Source organism: Leptidea sinapis, chromosome 18 (genome assembly GCF_905404315.1).
Source record: "Leptidea sinapis chromosome 18, ilLepSina1.1, whole genome shotgun sequence".
Lineage (NCBI taxonomy): Eukaryota > Metazoa > Arthropoda > Insecta > Lepidoptera > Pieridae > Leptidea > Leptidea sinapis.
The window spans coordinates 1173983-1191315 of record NC_066282.1 but is presented as its reverse complement, the minus strand read 5'-3'; the positions used below and the strand labels follow the sequence as shown (position 1 = coordinate 1191315).

The window sequence follows — 17333 nt, the reverse complement described above, 5'->3', positions numbered from 1 at the left end:
ATTTTTCAACTTATTTATTAATGACATATACAACTGCTCCGAAAATTCTAGATTTTATTTATTTGCTGACGATCTTAAATTTTTCAGACAATTTAATACGGCCGATGAAGCTCTTCTTCTTCAAGATGACTTAGATGATCTAGTAATCTAGTGTCAGGAAAATGGAATGAGATTAAACACTAATATATGTTACGTGATTCGCTTTAGTAGACAGAAAAATAATTTACCCACGAGAACATACTATGTTAATGCTATTGCTTTGGCTGGAGTGAACCTCGTTAGGGATCTAGGGGTCATCATCGACAACAGGTTACGGTTCAATTATAATATATATGTCGGAGAATTAGAATATAAAAGTAATATGGCCTGTATGATTATATTCTACTCTGTGTATTGGGCTGAACTGATGGCGAACGTCATCTTTCAGTGTGTTTGAAGTTGTCACTGTGTACGTCACTGTCGGTGACGTGATTGAAGTTAGTTATTATTGTCCATCAGTAGAGTGCTCATTGAGAAGTCGCATTCGTCTTCAAGCTAGCGCCCGCGCCGGTTGTGCGCACTGATCGACTTAAAACAACATGGAGGATACCAACACCGTGACGCCCGATTTTTAAATCCAAATGACTCTCCGAGAGATATATATATAAGATATATTGATGCAAATATTGATGCAATTACTAAAAAAAGCTTTCAGATTCTAGGCTTTGATTCTAAGATTGTATTCGTATATTATAGTTCTTATTTTATTTTTTGGCTTAATTTAATTGAATAGCATGTCATTTCGCCTCCGAGGTGGCAAGCAGACATAATATGTCTGGTATAAAAACTGCCGTTGAGTGGCAAGCAGACATATTATGTCTGCTCACGGGGGGCAGAGATTTTTTTTTCGTTAAATATACACAGAGCAAGACAAGATACACGATATACCACAAAGAAGATAATTTAACAGACTATAAAAGTAAAAATATTTAATTTCAAAACTTTATCTGGGTAAAATACGCCGTCAAAATGCGGTCAGCCGTAAAAATTGTCTGTAGCAGTCGATTTAAAAATTCTTTTTTGTATTATCTATGATGTTTTAGTGACTATTCTATTACTAAACAATATGATGAAGACACAACCTGAGAGTTGAACAAAGCAAACAGAATTTTATAACGAGGCGGTACTCGAACGGTTAGCTCAGTTGGTTAGAGCACCGGCACGGGACGCCGGAGGTCGTTGAGGGTTCGAATCCCGCATCGTTCATAAATTTTGTTATTCAAATTTTATTTGTGTATTCTATTACTAATTAGGAACTTTGAAGTATTATCTAGTTATAAAAAATTACTACATTCATTAGTAATAATCGAAATGTAATTAAATATGGTAAGAGGTAAATCTAAAAAAATCATGAAACATGCATGACTTTTTACTTTATACGAAATTTGTTTAAATTACGCAGTAAAGTAGTAGTAGTTGTTTATGTTATTAAACAATTGAAGAGTAAAAAATTATGTTGTAACCCGAGCCCGTTGCGTCATGCGGTGACCTTGGCGTCGCTAGACACTATAGACGCAACGCGCAACGCTCGGGTTGCTAACTTGGCACCTCGGGAGATAATTGAGCCATCACTTACCATATGAATTTTATTTTTTTTGTATTATACTTTGTTTATATAATGTGTTTACCTTGTTGGCGGAATTTAATAAATAAATAAATAAAAAGTCGATAGCCAATAGTATTGCAACAGGCAATGGGCGCTGTGGTACTTGATGTCAGGTCTTATACCACTGCTATTGGAGAGAGACTTCTTTGTATATGCTCTCGGCTAGATGGGCACCACGACGGCGCCTTTAACTGTCGGCAAAAAATAATGTGTAAGCATTATTGTTTTGGTTTAAGGACTCCATGACTACTGCTATTACTAGGCTCTTTACTTAACATCACAATGTGATCAGCGCAATTTCGACGCCGCTCACCATTTTGGATATTCCTTTCAATAATCCTGAGCGGCAATGCATTGTAATGCCAGAGCGTAGATATGATACTTGGTCTCAGGTAAACGCCTGTCGTCTCTTCTCAAAAAAATAAATAAACAAAACAGGATGAGGTGACCGTTATAGCAATTTGCTCTGTTATCAAAAATGTATTATAGCTGCATAGTGACTAGATGTTGAACTGCAACCCCTGAGTTATCCGGCAGGCGCTGGGCGGACGGCAGGCCGTGGTGACGTACGAGGTGGTGGTGTCGCTCCAGAGCCTGGTGGCCCGCGCTCCGCTGGACCTGCACGAGCTGTGCTGGGACGTGCTGCTGGATATCGTGCGCGCCGTGCTGCACCACGACAGTCAGTAGCACCCACACCCACACTAAATATAGTATAAAACAAAGTTTCGTTCCTTGCACCCTCGTAAACTTGGATTTCAAAAATGATCTCAAATTCGTTCTCTGCACCCCCGAGAACCTCGGATACCATATCCATATTCTTGAAATCATAATATTGTGCGCGGCCATCTTGGATTTATAAAACAAAATGGCGCGTAACCGAAAATCATGGCGATTTGCTATAAAATTTCTCTCATACGCGATAAAGAAGATTCACTTCAAAAACATACTGACGTATTGAGAACCTCTTTCTTTTTTGAAGTTGGTTAAAAAGAGCGGCCGTTAATGTTCTCTGGAGCTCAACTTATTCCGAACATATGGTAAATTCAGTAATTTAAAAGAAATATTTATAGTGACTATTCAAAGTGCTTAGTTCAAGCCTAATTGAATTAAGATTTTTTGACATTGAATACTTATAACATCACTTGGCGTCGTACATTATAGGAACTCGGGGTATATAGTACATTCATAGCTGGCAACATATTTTTTAATGGTGTTGACAGTATGGCACTCTACTTTAACGTGATACTGGCTAATCTGTGGTGTGTCTTCCACAGAAGCCACAGTCTACCTACTCACGTTCTAAGCGTCATTATTCTAAGTTTTATACCATTAAAAATAAAAAACAAATACTTTAAGCTTGATGGTCTATTTAACGTGACATTGGCTAACATGTGGTATACCTACCACAGAAGGCACAGTAGGAAGAATAGAATAGCTTACTTAGTATTTTTTTCTTTTTTCAGAGAGTTTCGATCCGCCAAACGAACTGATTCACAGCCGGGTCCACGCGCTGATTACGACCCTCGAGCAGCTGCAGGACGCGGGACAGTTCCAGGGGGATCCTGACTCGTTGCTCGATCTCATCGATTACTGTGGCCACGACCGACCGGTAACTAATACAGGCTCGCGTTGTGGATGTGATGTATCAATGCGTAGGCAGTTGTGCGTTCTTCGGGCTTACGGACGTTTAAAAGTGATCGATTAACAATATCCTCCAAGAAATATTTACTTTTATAAAGACAGACGTTCTAACAATGCGAGATTGTGTGTCATGGTTGACACAAAATTAGACTTAAGAGTGTAGGATTATGACCCCTTCATATTAATGGATAATGTTTTAGAGTGTATTCTATTTAGTGAAGCATAAAAAGAAGTTCGCTAGGTTGGGTGATCCGAAAAGCAGAAGACCCCGGTTCGTATCCAGATGTCCTATTAGTTTTTTTTGTTAAAGTTTTGAACATTCATAAATCCGAGCAAGGTTCGGTCGTCCGGATATTATTCTAAAATTGCTGAATCCAAGTTGTGTGTGATCGTGCCAGGAGTCGTCGACGGTGCGGCTGGTGTCGCTGCGAGGCGCGGCGCTGGGCGGGCCCGGGGACGCGGGCGCCGCCCTGGCCCTGGTGGAGCGCTACCTGCGGCAGGAGCCCCGCCTGCCCGTGCGGCTCCACACGCTGCACACCGTGCTGGCCTACATCAAGCGGAACCGGTACGTATATTGTGATCCTAATATTAACTAATTAATTTGAACCTTGCTCAATTTAACCCCGCGAAGACTAAAGTTTGCGCGTTTGCCACTAAAAAAACCCCATTTGTCATATCACCGCTCTTCGACAACACTTCCCTTAAAGCCTCGTCTATTATCGGAATACTGGGTCTCAAAATCTCGAGCCATTGCCAATTCCGTGGCCATATGGAGGGCAAAGCCAAATTGAATGGGCGTCATTAATAGAGCACGGCAATACTTCAAGCCGGGTCGCATTCTAGCGCTCTACAAAGCGCAGGTCAGGCCTCTCATGGAGTATTGCTGTCATCTCTGGTCTGGCGCACCCCAGTATATGCTCGATCCATTTGACCGCGTGCAACGCAGAGCAGCTCGAATTGTCGGGGGTCCCAGTGGTCTGTGAACGGCTGGATCACTTGGTGTTGCTTAGATCCGTCGCTTCATTGTGTGTCTTCTACCGCATTTATCGTGGGGAGTGTTCCAATGATTCCTGCCGCCGAATTCCACCTTCGCACGACACGCCACAAATTAGGATATCATCCCCACCATTTCGATGTGTGGCGGTCCTCCACAGAGCGATTTTCAAGGAGCTTTCTTGAGCATTTAAAATTTCCACTGAGTTACAATATAATTTTGTTTTCATATTTTTTCGTCGTCGTATAGATCCGGAAATACCTAAACAGAAAGGTTTTATTATTTAGTAATGTGATGTACGATTGTGAAGAAGATAAAATCTTAGCGTCTTAGAATACTGCTGTAATATCTGGAACCCATACTATAGGATATATATCGATGAAATAGAGAATATACAATCAAAATTTGTAAAGGTATTAGAATATCGCCTTCAGCATTATGGTTCTAGTTATGAGAAATCCTGCAGCCACCATAAATGAATGCAATTAAAAGACCGGCGAACTTTACTAGATATGTTATTTCTGTATGACGTGTGCAACAACAAAATTGACTGCCCCGAGCTTACATCTTCATTCATGCAATTTAGAATCCCGAATAAGCGTACAAGGCATACCACCCTTTTTAATGTCCCAATTACTCACTCTATTTATGCACAGAATTCGGTGGTCTGCCTTACCTGCTATAATAAACATTTCTTACCAACAGATATTTTCGTCCATACTAAAAGCTCTTTCAAAAAGGAAATCATTTTAAGTATACTGTAATCGAAGAGTTGAAAACGACTTAAGACATACGCACACACACTCATACGCCCATACACTCATACACTCATACACACCTTTATATTTATTAGTTAATTATTTTTTATTTTGATTTAATCATAGTTTAATTAGAGCGTTAAATGTTATACCATAAATAGTGTGAACCTGTAATTGGCAGTCGGCCATCGCATAATATTTTTGTTATTAGTTTTATTTTTGTGTGCTGTTGGTTCAATAATAAATAAAAAAAAAAAAAAAAAAAAATGTGATGTGATGTGTGATGACCAGTGGGACTATTAAATATGACTATTTTTATTGTAATCTATGCTATTTTTGACGTCCCAGATCGTTGGAATTTTTAAATTATTTTGAAAACAAAAAATTTTGGAAACATAAAATAATTTCTAAAAATTGTTAGGACTATCCAAAATGTGCCGAGTTTGGGCTCATTTAACTCAGAAAAATTAAGGGAATAAGATTTTAAAATCACAACTTACAAATAACTACTTATATACTATATATATACTCATATATATAGTATATAATACATATACTTATATACTATATATATTCTCAGGCATCGTCGCGAGCCCATTGAATGCGGTCTCTGTGTTCGTTTGTTTACGTTCGCACTTTCGCCAAGCTAACGTAGTGTGCGCGACGAATAATTATCAACCTTAATTCTATGTGCGCAAGTACTTAAGAAGGTGTACTATTAAGTTTGTAACTTTTATTTTTATAAGTTAATATGGAGTGTGCAAAATGTTTAGAAACAGTGCATGACGGCGTATTATGTAGTCACTGCCACGGACAATTACATTTCGGCTGCGCAGACGTTGCTGAAACAACCTATCGCAAAAAGGCAATGGATAAAAAGGCATCATGGAAATGTTTACAATGTCGCAATGCCAATATGTCTGCCACCGCGGTGGACATAACTACTGTCTTGCATGAAATTAAGGCTATGCGTGGAGATCTCAACAGCATGCGCTCAGATATAACCTCAAACACCAAGGCTGTGGAGGAATTTAACAATCAATTATCTTGTCTAGCTGCTCGCTTTAACAACTTAGATAGCCGAATTTCTACAGTGGAAACAATAATACAAAAGGATTTGACCTCTGCCAACATTACAATTGATGAACTTCGTCGTGTCAATAACGAGCAGGATCAACACTCGAGATTGAATAATGTTGAAATATCAGGAGTGCCAATCTCGAATGGTGAAAATCTGCTATCTATTGTACGTAATATCTGTCATAAGGTTGCGTTTCAATTACAAGAATCTGATGTAGATTACATCCATCGTGTTCGTCGTTTAGTGAATCCCAACATTAGTGAAGGTCAAACACAGTCTTCTAGCAGCCGTCCCCCCGCGATCATAGTCAGGTTTAGCAGGAGACTCCGCAAGGATACGCTGATAGCAGCGGTGCGCGCGCGCCGCGGCCTTACAACAGCTGATATAGGTTTGCCTGGACCCACAGTGAACCTATATGTGTCAGATCACCTTACTCCATCTAATAAGTTACTTCTGAAGCAGGCCAGGAAAATCAAAGAAGATTTACACTACTCTTATTTATGGATTCGTGACTGTAAATTATTTATTAGAAAGAATGATAAATCTAAGGCTCTCCGTATAACAAGTGAACAAGATTTAAATAAACTGAAGTGACTAATTCTCCTTACATTATATTATAGTAACATCACATTAAACTTTTTCGCATTAAAATTTATTATTGTATATACTTGTAGTGGTAAACAGGTACGTCTTATATATAAACTTAGTTTTTATTCACGTATACGAGGTTTAGGTAAATATGATAAATATACACAAATATTGCTTGGGTATTTATTTATTTTAATTAAATTTAGGCTAATAAAATGTTGACTCAACAATCATTTCAAATTTACTACCAGAACGTTAGGGGTTTAAGAACAAAATCAAATGAATTCATTTCTGAAGTATCAATAAATAGTTATGACATAATTTTGATAACTGAAACCTGGCTAACAGCTGACTTTCATAGCGGTGAGTATTTCGATCGTAGGTATTATGTTTACCGTAGCGACAGGTCGTGGGAGGCGAGCGGTGCGGCCCGCGGTGGTGGCGTGGCAGTAGCCGTGCGCGCCGACTTACAGCCAGTGCAGCGAGACTGGCCGGTCCCGCCAGCTGCTACTTGTAACTGTGTGTGGATCTCGATTCCTTTACATGATACGCAAAGTGGGCCGACACGTTATGTAAATATAGCCTGCATCTATATCCCTCATGGACCTTCTTATAAAGACACTATGATTTCGTTTACTGAAATTACCGGTAAAATAATTATAGAAAGACCACACGATTTGTTTTTAGTAACCGGCGATTTTAATTTATCTAATGCACAGTGGCACGATTTACAAAGTAATAATCTGTTACTAATGCTCAGCGGTAACCAAGTTATACAACGTTTCTCTGAATTCCTTGCTTTTTCTAATTTGCAACAATATAATAGAATAAAAAATATTAACAACCGATTACTTGATTTGGTATTATGTAACACAAATTGTACTGTTCAGGAATGTGAACACCCGCTCACTAATGAAGATGTACATCACAGATCCCTATATATAGAACTCACATTAAATTATCTTTTTCCTTTTAAAGCTAAATCTAGTTACATACACAATTTTCATTTGGGTAAGTACAATGAAATTAATCAAGAATTATTAGCTACTGACTGGTTTGCGCTTTTTAAATCATTAGATGTAGAAAACTGTGTCTTAAAATTTTATAATATAATTAATAATTTAATTTCTAAATTCATTCCTTATCGTAAGAACCGTATTTCTAACTCAATGCCCATATGGCACAGTAATGCCTTAAAAAAAATGTTAAATGAGAAAAGAAAAGTACACAAAAAATGGAAACTATATGGTAATCCCCTTGACTATAGTAGTTACTCCCTATTAAGAAGAAGAGCTCGCAAACTAGAAATGGAATGTTATAACTGTTATAATGAATTTTCTGAAAAAAATATCAAGAAATATCCAAACTTTTTTTGGTCTTATATTAAATCTATTTTAGCTAATCAGGGTCTGCCACAAACTATGCAATATAAAGGATCGACGTCCTCAGATGGTAAAGAAATTTGTAACATGTTTAATGAACACTTTCAATCAGTCTGAAAAGCCTAAAGATCATCCACGCCACTATAATGACAATGAAATAAATCCCTCAGCAATAGTAGCAATTAGTACAGTCAGTTTAAGTATGGATATGGTTCTAAAATATCTTCAATCAGTTAATACTAATAAAGGAGCCGGTCCAGATGGCATTCATCCATTATTTATACAAAATTGTGCTAGATCATTAGCACTTCCTATTTTCTTAATATATAAGCAGTCTATTGATGAAGGATGTATGCCGAACCTTTGGAAACAAGTGTATATAACCCCTGTACCGAAAGGTTCTGTTAGCATGGATATAGAAAAGTATAGGCCAATATCTAAATTATGTCAATTTGGAAAAATATTTGAAAAAATAGTAACGAACCAATTATCTGTAGCTGTCCGTCAACATATTTGCCCAAATCAACATGGATTCTTTAAAGGTAGAAGTGTTGATAGTAATCTTTTGGTGTTTAATGAATTTTTGTTAGATGCTATGGACAAGGGATACCAGGTGGATGCTGTGTATACCGATTTTGCCAAAGCATTTGACAAAATTTGTCATGATACTCTATTGATGAAGCTCTGGCAACTCGGTATACATGGTGATCTTTTTTTAGATGGATAAAGTCATACATCACTAAAAGGAGTCAGGCTGTTGTAACTAGTGGTTTCGTTTCTGATTTTAAATCAATAAGTTCTGGTGTTCCACAAGGATCGCATTTGGGCCCTCTATTATTTATTTTGTATATTAACAATATTTCTGAGATTCTAAAGAAATCTAACTCAATATTATATGCAGATGATACCAAAATATATAAAGTAATACGTACTATAGATGATTGCATTGCACTACAAAGTGATATAAATACTTTTGAAATTAATTGCACAAACATTAATTTATTTTTAAATACAGAAAAATGTCATATTATTACATTTACAAGAAAACGCAATCCAATATTTTACAATTATAATCTTCGTGGTAAAGAACTCACAAGAGTCACTGAAGTTAGGGATCTAGGCGTAATTTTAGACTCGAAACTCACATATGTTAATCATATTGATAAAATCGTAAATAAAGGATATAAACAACTTGGTTTCATTTTACGCGCTGGAAAACCATTTAAGGATCCTTTAACTTATAAAATTTTATTTAATAGTTTTGTACGAAGCCACTTGGAATTTGCATGTGTAGTTTGGAAACCTTTTTATCAAATTCACGTTGATCGCTTAGAAAGAATTCAAAAAAAGTTTATTAAGGCTCTAGAATTTAGAACTGGACATGATGAATTCATTAATTACCAATTATCATTAGACAAACATAAAATAGAATCTCTATCATAGCGTCGTGACAAATTCGATATAACCATATTATATAAAATCATAAGTAATGTTATTGACGCCCCTGCGTTATTACAGAAGATTACATTTAGGATACCTCGTATGTGTGAACGCAACAGTAGAGAAAAACCTTTATTCTCAATTCCGATTAGTAGAACTTGTTTTACCCACAATAGTTTCATAAGACGTGCCTGTCGGCTTTATAATAACTCCTTTAATAATATTGATATATTTTGTAACTCCATAAATAAATTAAAAAGATACCTTAAAATCAAAAACAAAAGTAATAAATTTAAATAAGTAACATACTTTCCTATAAGATATTATAGTATCTATACATATTTTATATACTTTATAAAATTCACCTTCTTACACGTAAAAACTTTATGTATATACGAGTAAATGCGCCATAACCTGTATATAACACAGGGAACTAAAGGTTAATATTAACTCATAGTTATTAAGATAGTTGTATGAAACTGTTTGTTCCTTATATAAATAAAAAAAAAAAATATCGAATGTCCTTATATAGAAGTGGTTTTTTCGAGCTAGCTCCTCACCGGATGGTCCGATCTTCTTTCTGAAAACGGCAGTGATCTCCATAAGACAGGGGCTTCCCAACGCAGTAACTCACGAGGCTCTCCTCCTACAGGAACTTCGACCACGTGCCACGTGGTTTCCAGGAAGAAGACGATAAAATCGCTGCGGGTGGCTGGAAAAATCCGTTTTAGGTGTCAAATTGTTTGACTCAATGAGGCTAAACGTTTCCTGATTTTTAATATAGGGGTCGTCGCTTTAATTTTCGAGATATTCCTGTTTTTCATTAATTTAAAAGGTTATATACAGTTTTTTGAATATTTGCTCTTTTGCACAGGATGCCGGCTAGATTATGGGTACCACAACGGCGTCTATTTCTGCCGTGAAGCTGTAATGTGTTAGCATACTGTGTTTCGGTCTGAAGGGCGCCGTAGCTAGTGAAATTACTGGGCAAGTGAGACTTTATATATTATGTCTCAACTGACGAGCGCATTTGTAGTGCCGCTCAGAATTTTTGGGGTTTTCCAAGAATCCTGAACGGCATTACATTGTAATGGGTAGGGCGTATCAATTACCATCAGCTGAACGTTCTGCTCAACTTGTCCCTTATTTTCATTAAAAAAAATGTGATGGGTGCAGGTACACGGGCGGCGAGGAGCTGGTGGAGCGCGTGGGGGCAGCAGCGCTGACGGCGTGCGCCGCCGACGCCGAGGCGCCGCTGAGAGCTGCGGCCGCACGCGCGGCGCCCGACCTGCTGCGGGCTTGCGGCGCAACGCTCGCCGTCGACCTCATCGACCAGCTGGAGAAGGTAATGGCTGCGAGGAGCTGGTGGGCGCGGCGGCCCTGACGGCGTGCGCCGCCGACGCCGAGGCGCCGCTGAGAGCTGCGGCCGCGCGCGCGGCGCCCGACCTGCTGCGGGCTTGCGGCGCAACGCTCGCCGTCGACCTCATCGACCAGCTGGAGAAGGTAATGGCTGCGAGGAGCGGGTGGGCGCGGCGGCCCTGACGGCGTGCGCCGCCGACGCCGAGGCGCCGCTGAGAGCTGTGGCCGCGCGCGCGGCGCCCGACCTGCTGCGGGCTTGCGGCGCAACGCTCGCCGTCGACCTCATCGACCAGCTGGAGAAGGTAATGGCTGCGAGGAGCTGGTGGGCGCGGCGGCCCTGACGGCGTGCGCCGCCGACGCCGAGGCGCCGCTGAGAGCTGCGGCCGCGCGCGCGGCGCCCGACCTGCTGCGGGCTTGCGGCGCAACGCTCGCCGTCGACCTCATCGACCAGCTGGAGAAGGTAATGGCTGCGAGGAGCTGGTGGGCGCGGCGGCCCTGACGGCGTGCGCCGCCGACGCCGAGGCGCCGCTGAGAGCTGCGGCCGCGCGCGCGGCGCCCGACCTGCTGCGGGCTTGCGGCGCAACGCTCGCCGTCGACCTCATCGACCAGCTGGAGAAGGTAATGGCTGCGAGGAGCTGGTGGGCGCGGCGGCCCTGACGGCGTGCGCCGCCGACGCCGAGGCGCCGCTGAGAGCTGTGGCCGCGCGCGCGGCGCCCGACCTGCTGCGGGCTTGCGGCGCAACGCTCGCCGTCGACCTCATCGACCAGCTGGAGAAGGTAATGGCTGCGAGGAGCTGGTGGGCGCGGCGGCCCTGACGGCGTGCGCCGCCGACGCCGAGGCGCCGCTGAGAGCTGCGGCCGCGCGCGCGGCGCCCGACCTGCTGCGGGCTTGCGGCGCAACGCTCGCCGTCGACCTCATCGACCAGCTGGAGAAGGTAATGGCTGCGAGGAGCTGGTGGGCGCGGCGGCCCTGACGGCGTGCGCCGCCGACGCCGAGGCGCCGCTGAGAGCTGTGGCCGCGCGCGCGGCGCCCGACCTGCTGCGGGCTTGCGGCGCAACGCTCGCCGTCGACCTCATCGACCAGCTGGAGAAGGTAATGGCTGCGAGGAGCTGGTGGGCGCGGCGGCCCTGACGGCGTGCGCCGCCGACGCCGAGGCGCCGCTGAGAGCTGCGGCCGCACGCGCGGCGCCCGACCTGCTGCGGGCTTGCGGCGCAACGCTCGCCGTCGACCTCATCGACCAGCTGGAGAAGGTAATGGCTGCGAGGAGCTGGTGGGCGCGGCGGCCCTGACGGCGTGCGCCGCCGACGCCGAGGCGCCGCTGAGAGCTGCGGCCGCGCGCGCGGCGCCCGACCTGCTGCGGGCTTGCGGCGCAACGCTCGCCGTCGACCTCATCGACCAGCTGGAGAAGGTAATGGCTGCGAGGAGCTGGTGGGCGCGGCGGCCCTGACGGCGTGCGCCGCCGACGCCGAGGCGCCGCTGAGAGCTGCGGCCGCGCGCGCGGCGCCCGACCTGCTGCGGGCTTGCGGCGCAACGCTCGCCGTCGACCTCATCGACCAGCTGGAGAAGGTAATGGCTGCGAGGAGCTGGTGGGCGCGGCGGCCCTGACGGCGTGCGCCGCCGACGCCGAGGCGCCGCTGAGAGCTGTGGCCGCGCGCGCGGCGCCCGACCTGCTGCGGGCTTGCGGCGCAACGCTCGCCGTCGACCTCATCGACCAGCTGGAGAAGGTAATGGCTGCGAGGAGCTGGTGGGCGCGGCGGCCCTGACGGCGTGCGCCGCCGACGCCGAGGCGCCGCTGAGAGCTGCGGCCGCGCGCGCGGCGCCCGACCTGCTGCGGGCTTGCGGCGCAACGCTCGCCGTCGACCTCATCGACCAGCTGGAGAAGGTAATGGCTGCGAGGAGCTGGTGGGCGCGGCGGCCCTGACGGCGTGCGCCGCCGACGCCGAGGCGCCGCTGAGAGCTGTGGCCGCGCGCGCGGCGCCCGACCTGCTGCGGGCTTGCGGCGCAACGCTCGCCGTCGACCTCATCGACCAGCTGGAGAAGGTAATGGCTGCGAGGAGCTGGTGGGCGCGGCGGCCCTGACGGCGTGCGCCGCCGACGCCGAGGCGCCGCTGAGAGCTGCGGCCGCACGCGCGGCGCCCGACCTGCTGCGGGCTTGCGGCGCAACGCTCGCCGTCGACCTCATCGACCAGCTGGAGAAGGTAATGGCTGCGAGGAGCTGGTGGGCGCGGCGGCCCTGACGGCGTGCGCCGCCGACGCCGAGGCGCCGCTGAGAGCTTCGGCCGCGCGCGCGGCGCCCGACCTGCTGCGGGCTTGCGGCGCAACGCTCGCCGTCGACCTCATCGACCAGCTGGAGAAGGTAATGGCTGCGAGGAGCTGGTGGGCGCGGCGGCCCTGACGGCGTGCGCCGCCGACGCCGAGGCGCCGCTGAGAGCTGCGGCCGCACGCGCGGCGCCCGACCTGCTGCGGGCTTGCGGCGCAACGCTCGCCGTCGACCTCATCGACCAGCTGGAGAAGGTAATGGCTGCGAGGAGCTGGTGGGCGCGGCGGCCCTGACGGCGTGCGCCGCCGACGCCGAGGCGCCGCTGAGAGCTGCGGCCGCGCGCGCGGCGCCCGACCTGCTGCGGGCTTGCGGCGCAACGCTCGCCGTCGACCTCATCGACCAGCTGGAGAAGGTAATGGCTGCGAGGAGCTGGTGGGCGCGGCGGCCCTGACGGCGTGCGCCGCCGACGCCGAGGCGCCGCTGAGAGCTGTGGGCGCGCGCGCGGCGCCCGACCTGCTGCGGGCTTGCGGCGCAACGCTCGCCGTCGACCAGCTGGAGAAGGTAATGGCTGCGAGGAGCTGGTGGGCGCGGCGGCCCTGACGGCGTGCGCCGCCGACGCCGAGGCGCCGCTGAGAGCTGCGGCCGCGCGCGCGGCGCCCGACCTGCTGCGGGCTTGCGGCGCAACGCTCGCCGTCGACCTCATCGACCAGCTGGAGAAGGTAATGGCTGCGAGGAGCTGGTGGGCGCGGCGGCCCTGACGGCGTGCGCCGCCGACGCCGAGGCGCCGCTGAGAGCTGTGGGCGCGCGCGCGGCGCCCGACCTGCTGCGGGCTTGCGGCGCAACGCTCGCCGTCGACCAGCTGGAGAAGGTAATGGCTGCGAGGAGCTGGTGGGCGCGGCGGCCCTGACGGCGTGCGCCGCCGACGCCGAGGCGCCGCTGAGAGCTGCGGCCGCGCGCGCGGCGCCCGACCTGCTGCGGGCTTGCGGCGCAACGCTCGCCGTCGACCTCATCGACCAGCTGGAGAAGGTAATGGCTGCGAGGAGCTGGTGGGCGCGGCGGCCCTGACGGCGTGCGCCGCCGACGCCGAGGCGCCGCTGAGAGCTGTGGGCGCGCGCGCGGCGCCCGACCTGCTGCGGGCTTGCGGCGCAACGCTCGCCGTCGACCAGCTGGAGAAGGTAATGGCTGCGAGGAGCTGGTTGGCGCGGCGGCCCTGACGGCGTGCGCCGCCGACGCCGAGGCGCCGCTGAGAGCTGTGGCCGTAAGATTGTGTTTCTATACATGCAACTACTCTGTTCGATGGATTTACTTCGAACAGGAATATATTGAGGACAAAAAAGTTTGGAGTACGGTACCATGCATATCGCGAGTCTCTGGGACCCTGTAGCATCCACTGACGTATTTTTAATAACTTACGTAATTTACTTTTGGACGCTTTTGCGCACTTGTGAACATTTTGTGACTATTTACAGATGCTTTTTGTAAGTGTACAAGTTTTAAATAACAAATTAATTTCATTCCATTCATTCATTTTATTTCAGTGGCAGAAAACGGTTAAGAATTGATAATTAATTGGAGCTGTAACTGTACAGATCCTGAACCGGCCGTTCGAGGTGTACGTGTCGGACGTGTGCATCGGCGCCGAGTCGGACACCAGCGACGTGTCGGGCGCGGCGGGCGCGCTGCTGGAGGTGCTGCACGAGCGGCTGGCGGGCCCGGCCGCGCCGCCCGCGCGCGCGCTGCTCGTGCTGCTGGACCACCTGGCGCTGCACTACCGCCGCGCCGCGCTGCTGCACCACCACCCGCGCGCGCGCCTGCAGGTGACACGCCAGCACTGCCGGTTGGACAATCATCATCATTTCAGCCGGAAGACGTCCAATGCTGGACAATGGCCTCCTCCAAATATCGCCATGACGATCGCTCCTGCGCTGCCCTCATCCAACGTATTCCGGCGATCTTGACCAGACGGTCCATCTTGTGGGGGGCCTACCAACACTGCGCCTTCCGGTGCGTGGTCGCCATTCGAGTATTTTACTGCCCCAACGGCCACCTTTCCGCCAAGCTATGTGCCTTGCCCACTGCCACTTCAGTTTCGCAACGCTACGCCACGTCTGTGTTCCGTATGTCATCACTGGCAACACACATTGGTTAGCTTCGTCTTCAGACACTGTGGTATTGTATTAAGTAGACGAGAAGATTTTGCGGAGCTGCCCATCCGAGTTGTATTCGACGAGTGACCTCTGTCCCCAAATTGGACCTGCCCAACTGCATTATTTGTCCAAGGTAGACGTACTTGTCAACAATTTCGAGAGTATAGTTCCCAACTGTTACGGGAGTAGGTGCGACATGGGCATTAGACATGATCTTCGTCTTGTCCATGTTCATTTTGAGACCTATTCCTTGGGAAGCTGTATTGAGGCCATCAAGCATATGGCTTAAGTCTTCCATGGTCTCTGCCATGATTACGATATCGTATGCGAATCGAATGTCAGTGATGTATTCGCCGTTGATATTGATGCCCAGCCCGTTCCAGTCCAGCACCTTAAAGATTTCTTCCAATGCAGTGGTGAATGGCTTGGGCTATTTCACATCGCCTAGTCTGACTCCCCGCTGCAGTCGGATAGGCTTCGAGAACTGATCCTGGAGACGGACTGACATGGTGGTGTTGCCATACAAACACTTCAACGCTTCGATATATCGATCGCACCCCTGAAGAGACTGAAGCATGGCCCAGATCTCGATGAATCAAAGGCTTTCTCATCCATGAACACCCAGCACAGTGACTGGTTATACTCCTTCGTCTTCTGTATAACCTGCCGCAGCGTATGTATGTGGTCTATGGCTGGAAGTCATCGAACCTGCGCATAAGACGATTCGTGATAAACCTAGATAACAACTTATATACATGGCTCAGAAGTGATATAGGCTATAGTTCTTCAAAAGCGTTTACTTGCGGCGTTTTGCCCTCGAGAATAACGGAATTGAATAGCTTCTGGACAATCTTCAGCATAGGAGTACCACCAGCTCTCAGAAGCTCGGTAATTCCATCATTGTTGTTTTTAAGCTGTTTTAGGACCATACTAATCACGTACCCGCTGACGTCTGGGATATCTTCGGTATTGTTTGAGACAGGTGCCCATGCAGTCGTGTAAAACTGTCCGTAGAACTTCTCGTTCTCCCTCAAAAGTTCGGGCTTAGACGAAACGACCCTGCCTTCGCCGGTCTTTAGCCTCGTCAGTTAGGCGAATAAAGTATTCGCCTTTGTTACGCTCTATGGCCGCCGTCACAAAATCTGTTTTATGGCGGCGTATATTGCGAGTCAATGACTTGGAGATTTGTCTATTTAGCTGCCTATACTGGGATGCATCGTCCGGTAACTGAAGGGCCATTTGGCGTATTACATCAATCAATTTGAAGGTAGAGATCTGAGATTTTTCAGGTTCTTTTTGAACGGCTGCCCTTGAAGAACTTAGACCCTGCCGTTTGAACTGCTGCCACTAACCTGTTATTAAACTCGTCCACGTCAACGCATTCACCGAGGCATCGAAGCGGTTTTGCAAGTCGAGTTGAAAGTTGCAGGCCGGAGCGTAGACTTCACCAGTCGAGACCGCTCCAGTTTTTGTTTGATATTCAATGTGCCTCTTACTATGCGGTGATCACTCCCAGTTTTTACTGAGTTTATCACAGAGACATCCGTGGTCTAAGAACAAAAACTAATGAAGTTTATCGTAAAGTCTGTATGACTTCTTATGACGTAATTATATTTACTGAGACGTGGTAACAAGACAGCATATCTGTCTCCGAGTTCCTGAATGATCGGTACCTAGTTTGGCGACGTGACCGCGATTATAGTTTAACGGGTCAAACAAAGGGCGGTGGTGTTTTAATAGCTACACGTAAACATTTGCAAGTTAAGTTGCTGCCGCAATTTAACTCAACAGCAGAAGACCTTTGGATAAGTGTACGCATCAAACAAGAAAATACACGTAAGTGGATTGATTTGTATCTCTGTGTTATTTATTTGTGCGAGCAGAATAACGGCTTGTCATTTAGTAATCAATTGGCAAACTTCCTCACAAAATTAAATTATGCGTCATCAGTCAACCCTTCCGATGCTTTTTTGGTTATTGGTGATTTTAATTTAAGCGGTATTTTTTGGCAACCTACAGATACTAGTAGTTTTTATAG

General features: G+C 47.1%; 1 protein-coding gene and 1 non-coding gene across 2 annotated transcripts in view; both read left to right on the top strand.

Annotated features, from left to right (window-relative positions):
* The window catches only part of LOC126969324 (tuberin), an 87304-nt gene that overhangs the window by 10096 nt on the left and 59875 nt on the right, over window positions 1-17333 (top strand). Inside the window, exons 7-11 of the mRNA XM_050814680.1 lie at window positions 2183-2324; window positions 3109-3254; window positions 3685-3851; window positions 10706-10874; window positions 14738-14965. Of these exons, the coding sequence (XP_050670637.1) occupies window positions 2183-2324; window positions 3109-3254; window positions 3685-3851; window positions 10706-10874; window positions 14738-14965 (852 nt within the window). The remainder of the gene's footprint in view (window positions 1-2182; window positions 2325-3108; window positions 3255-3684; window positions 3852-10705; window positions 10875-14737; window positions 14966-17333) is intronic.
* On the top strand, window positions 1169-1245 carry Trnap-ggg (transfer RNA proline (anticodon GGG)). The gene has a single exon. It is a non-coding gene; the product is annotated as a tRNA-Pro (tRNA).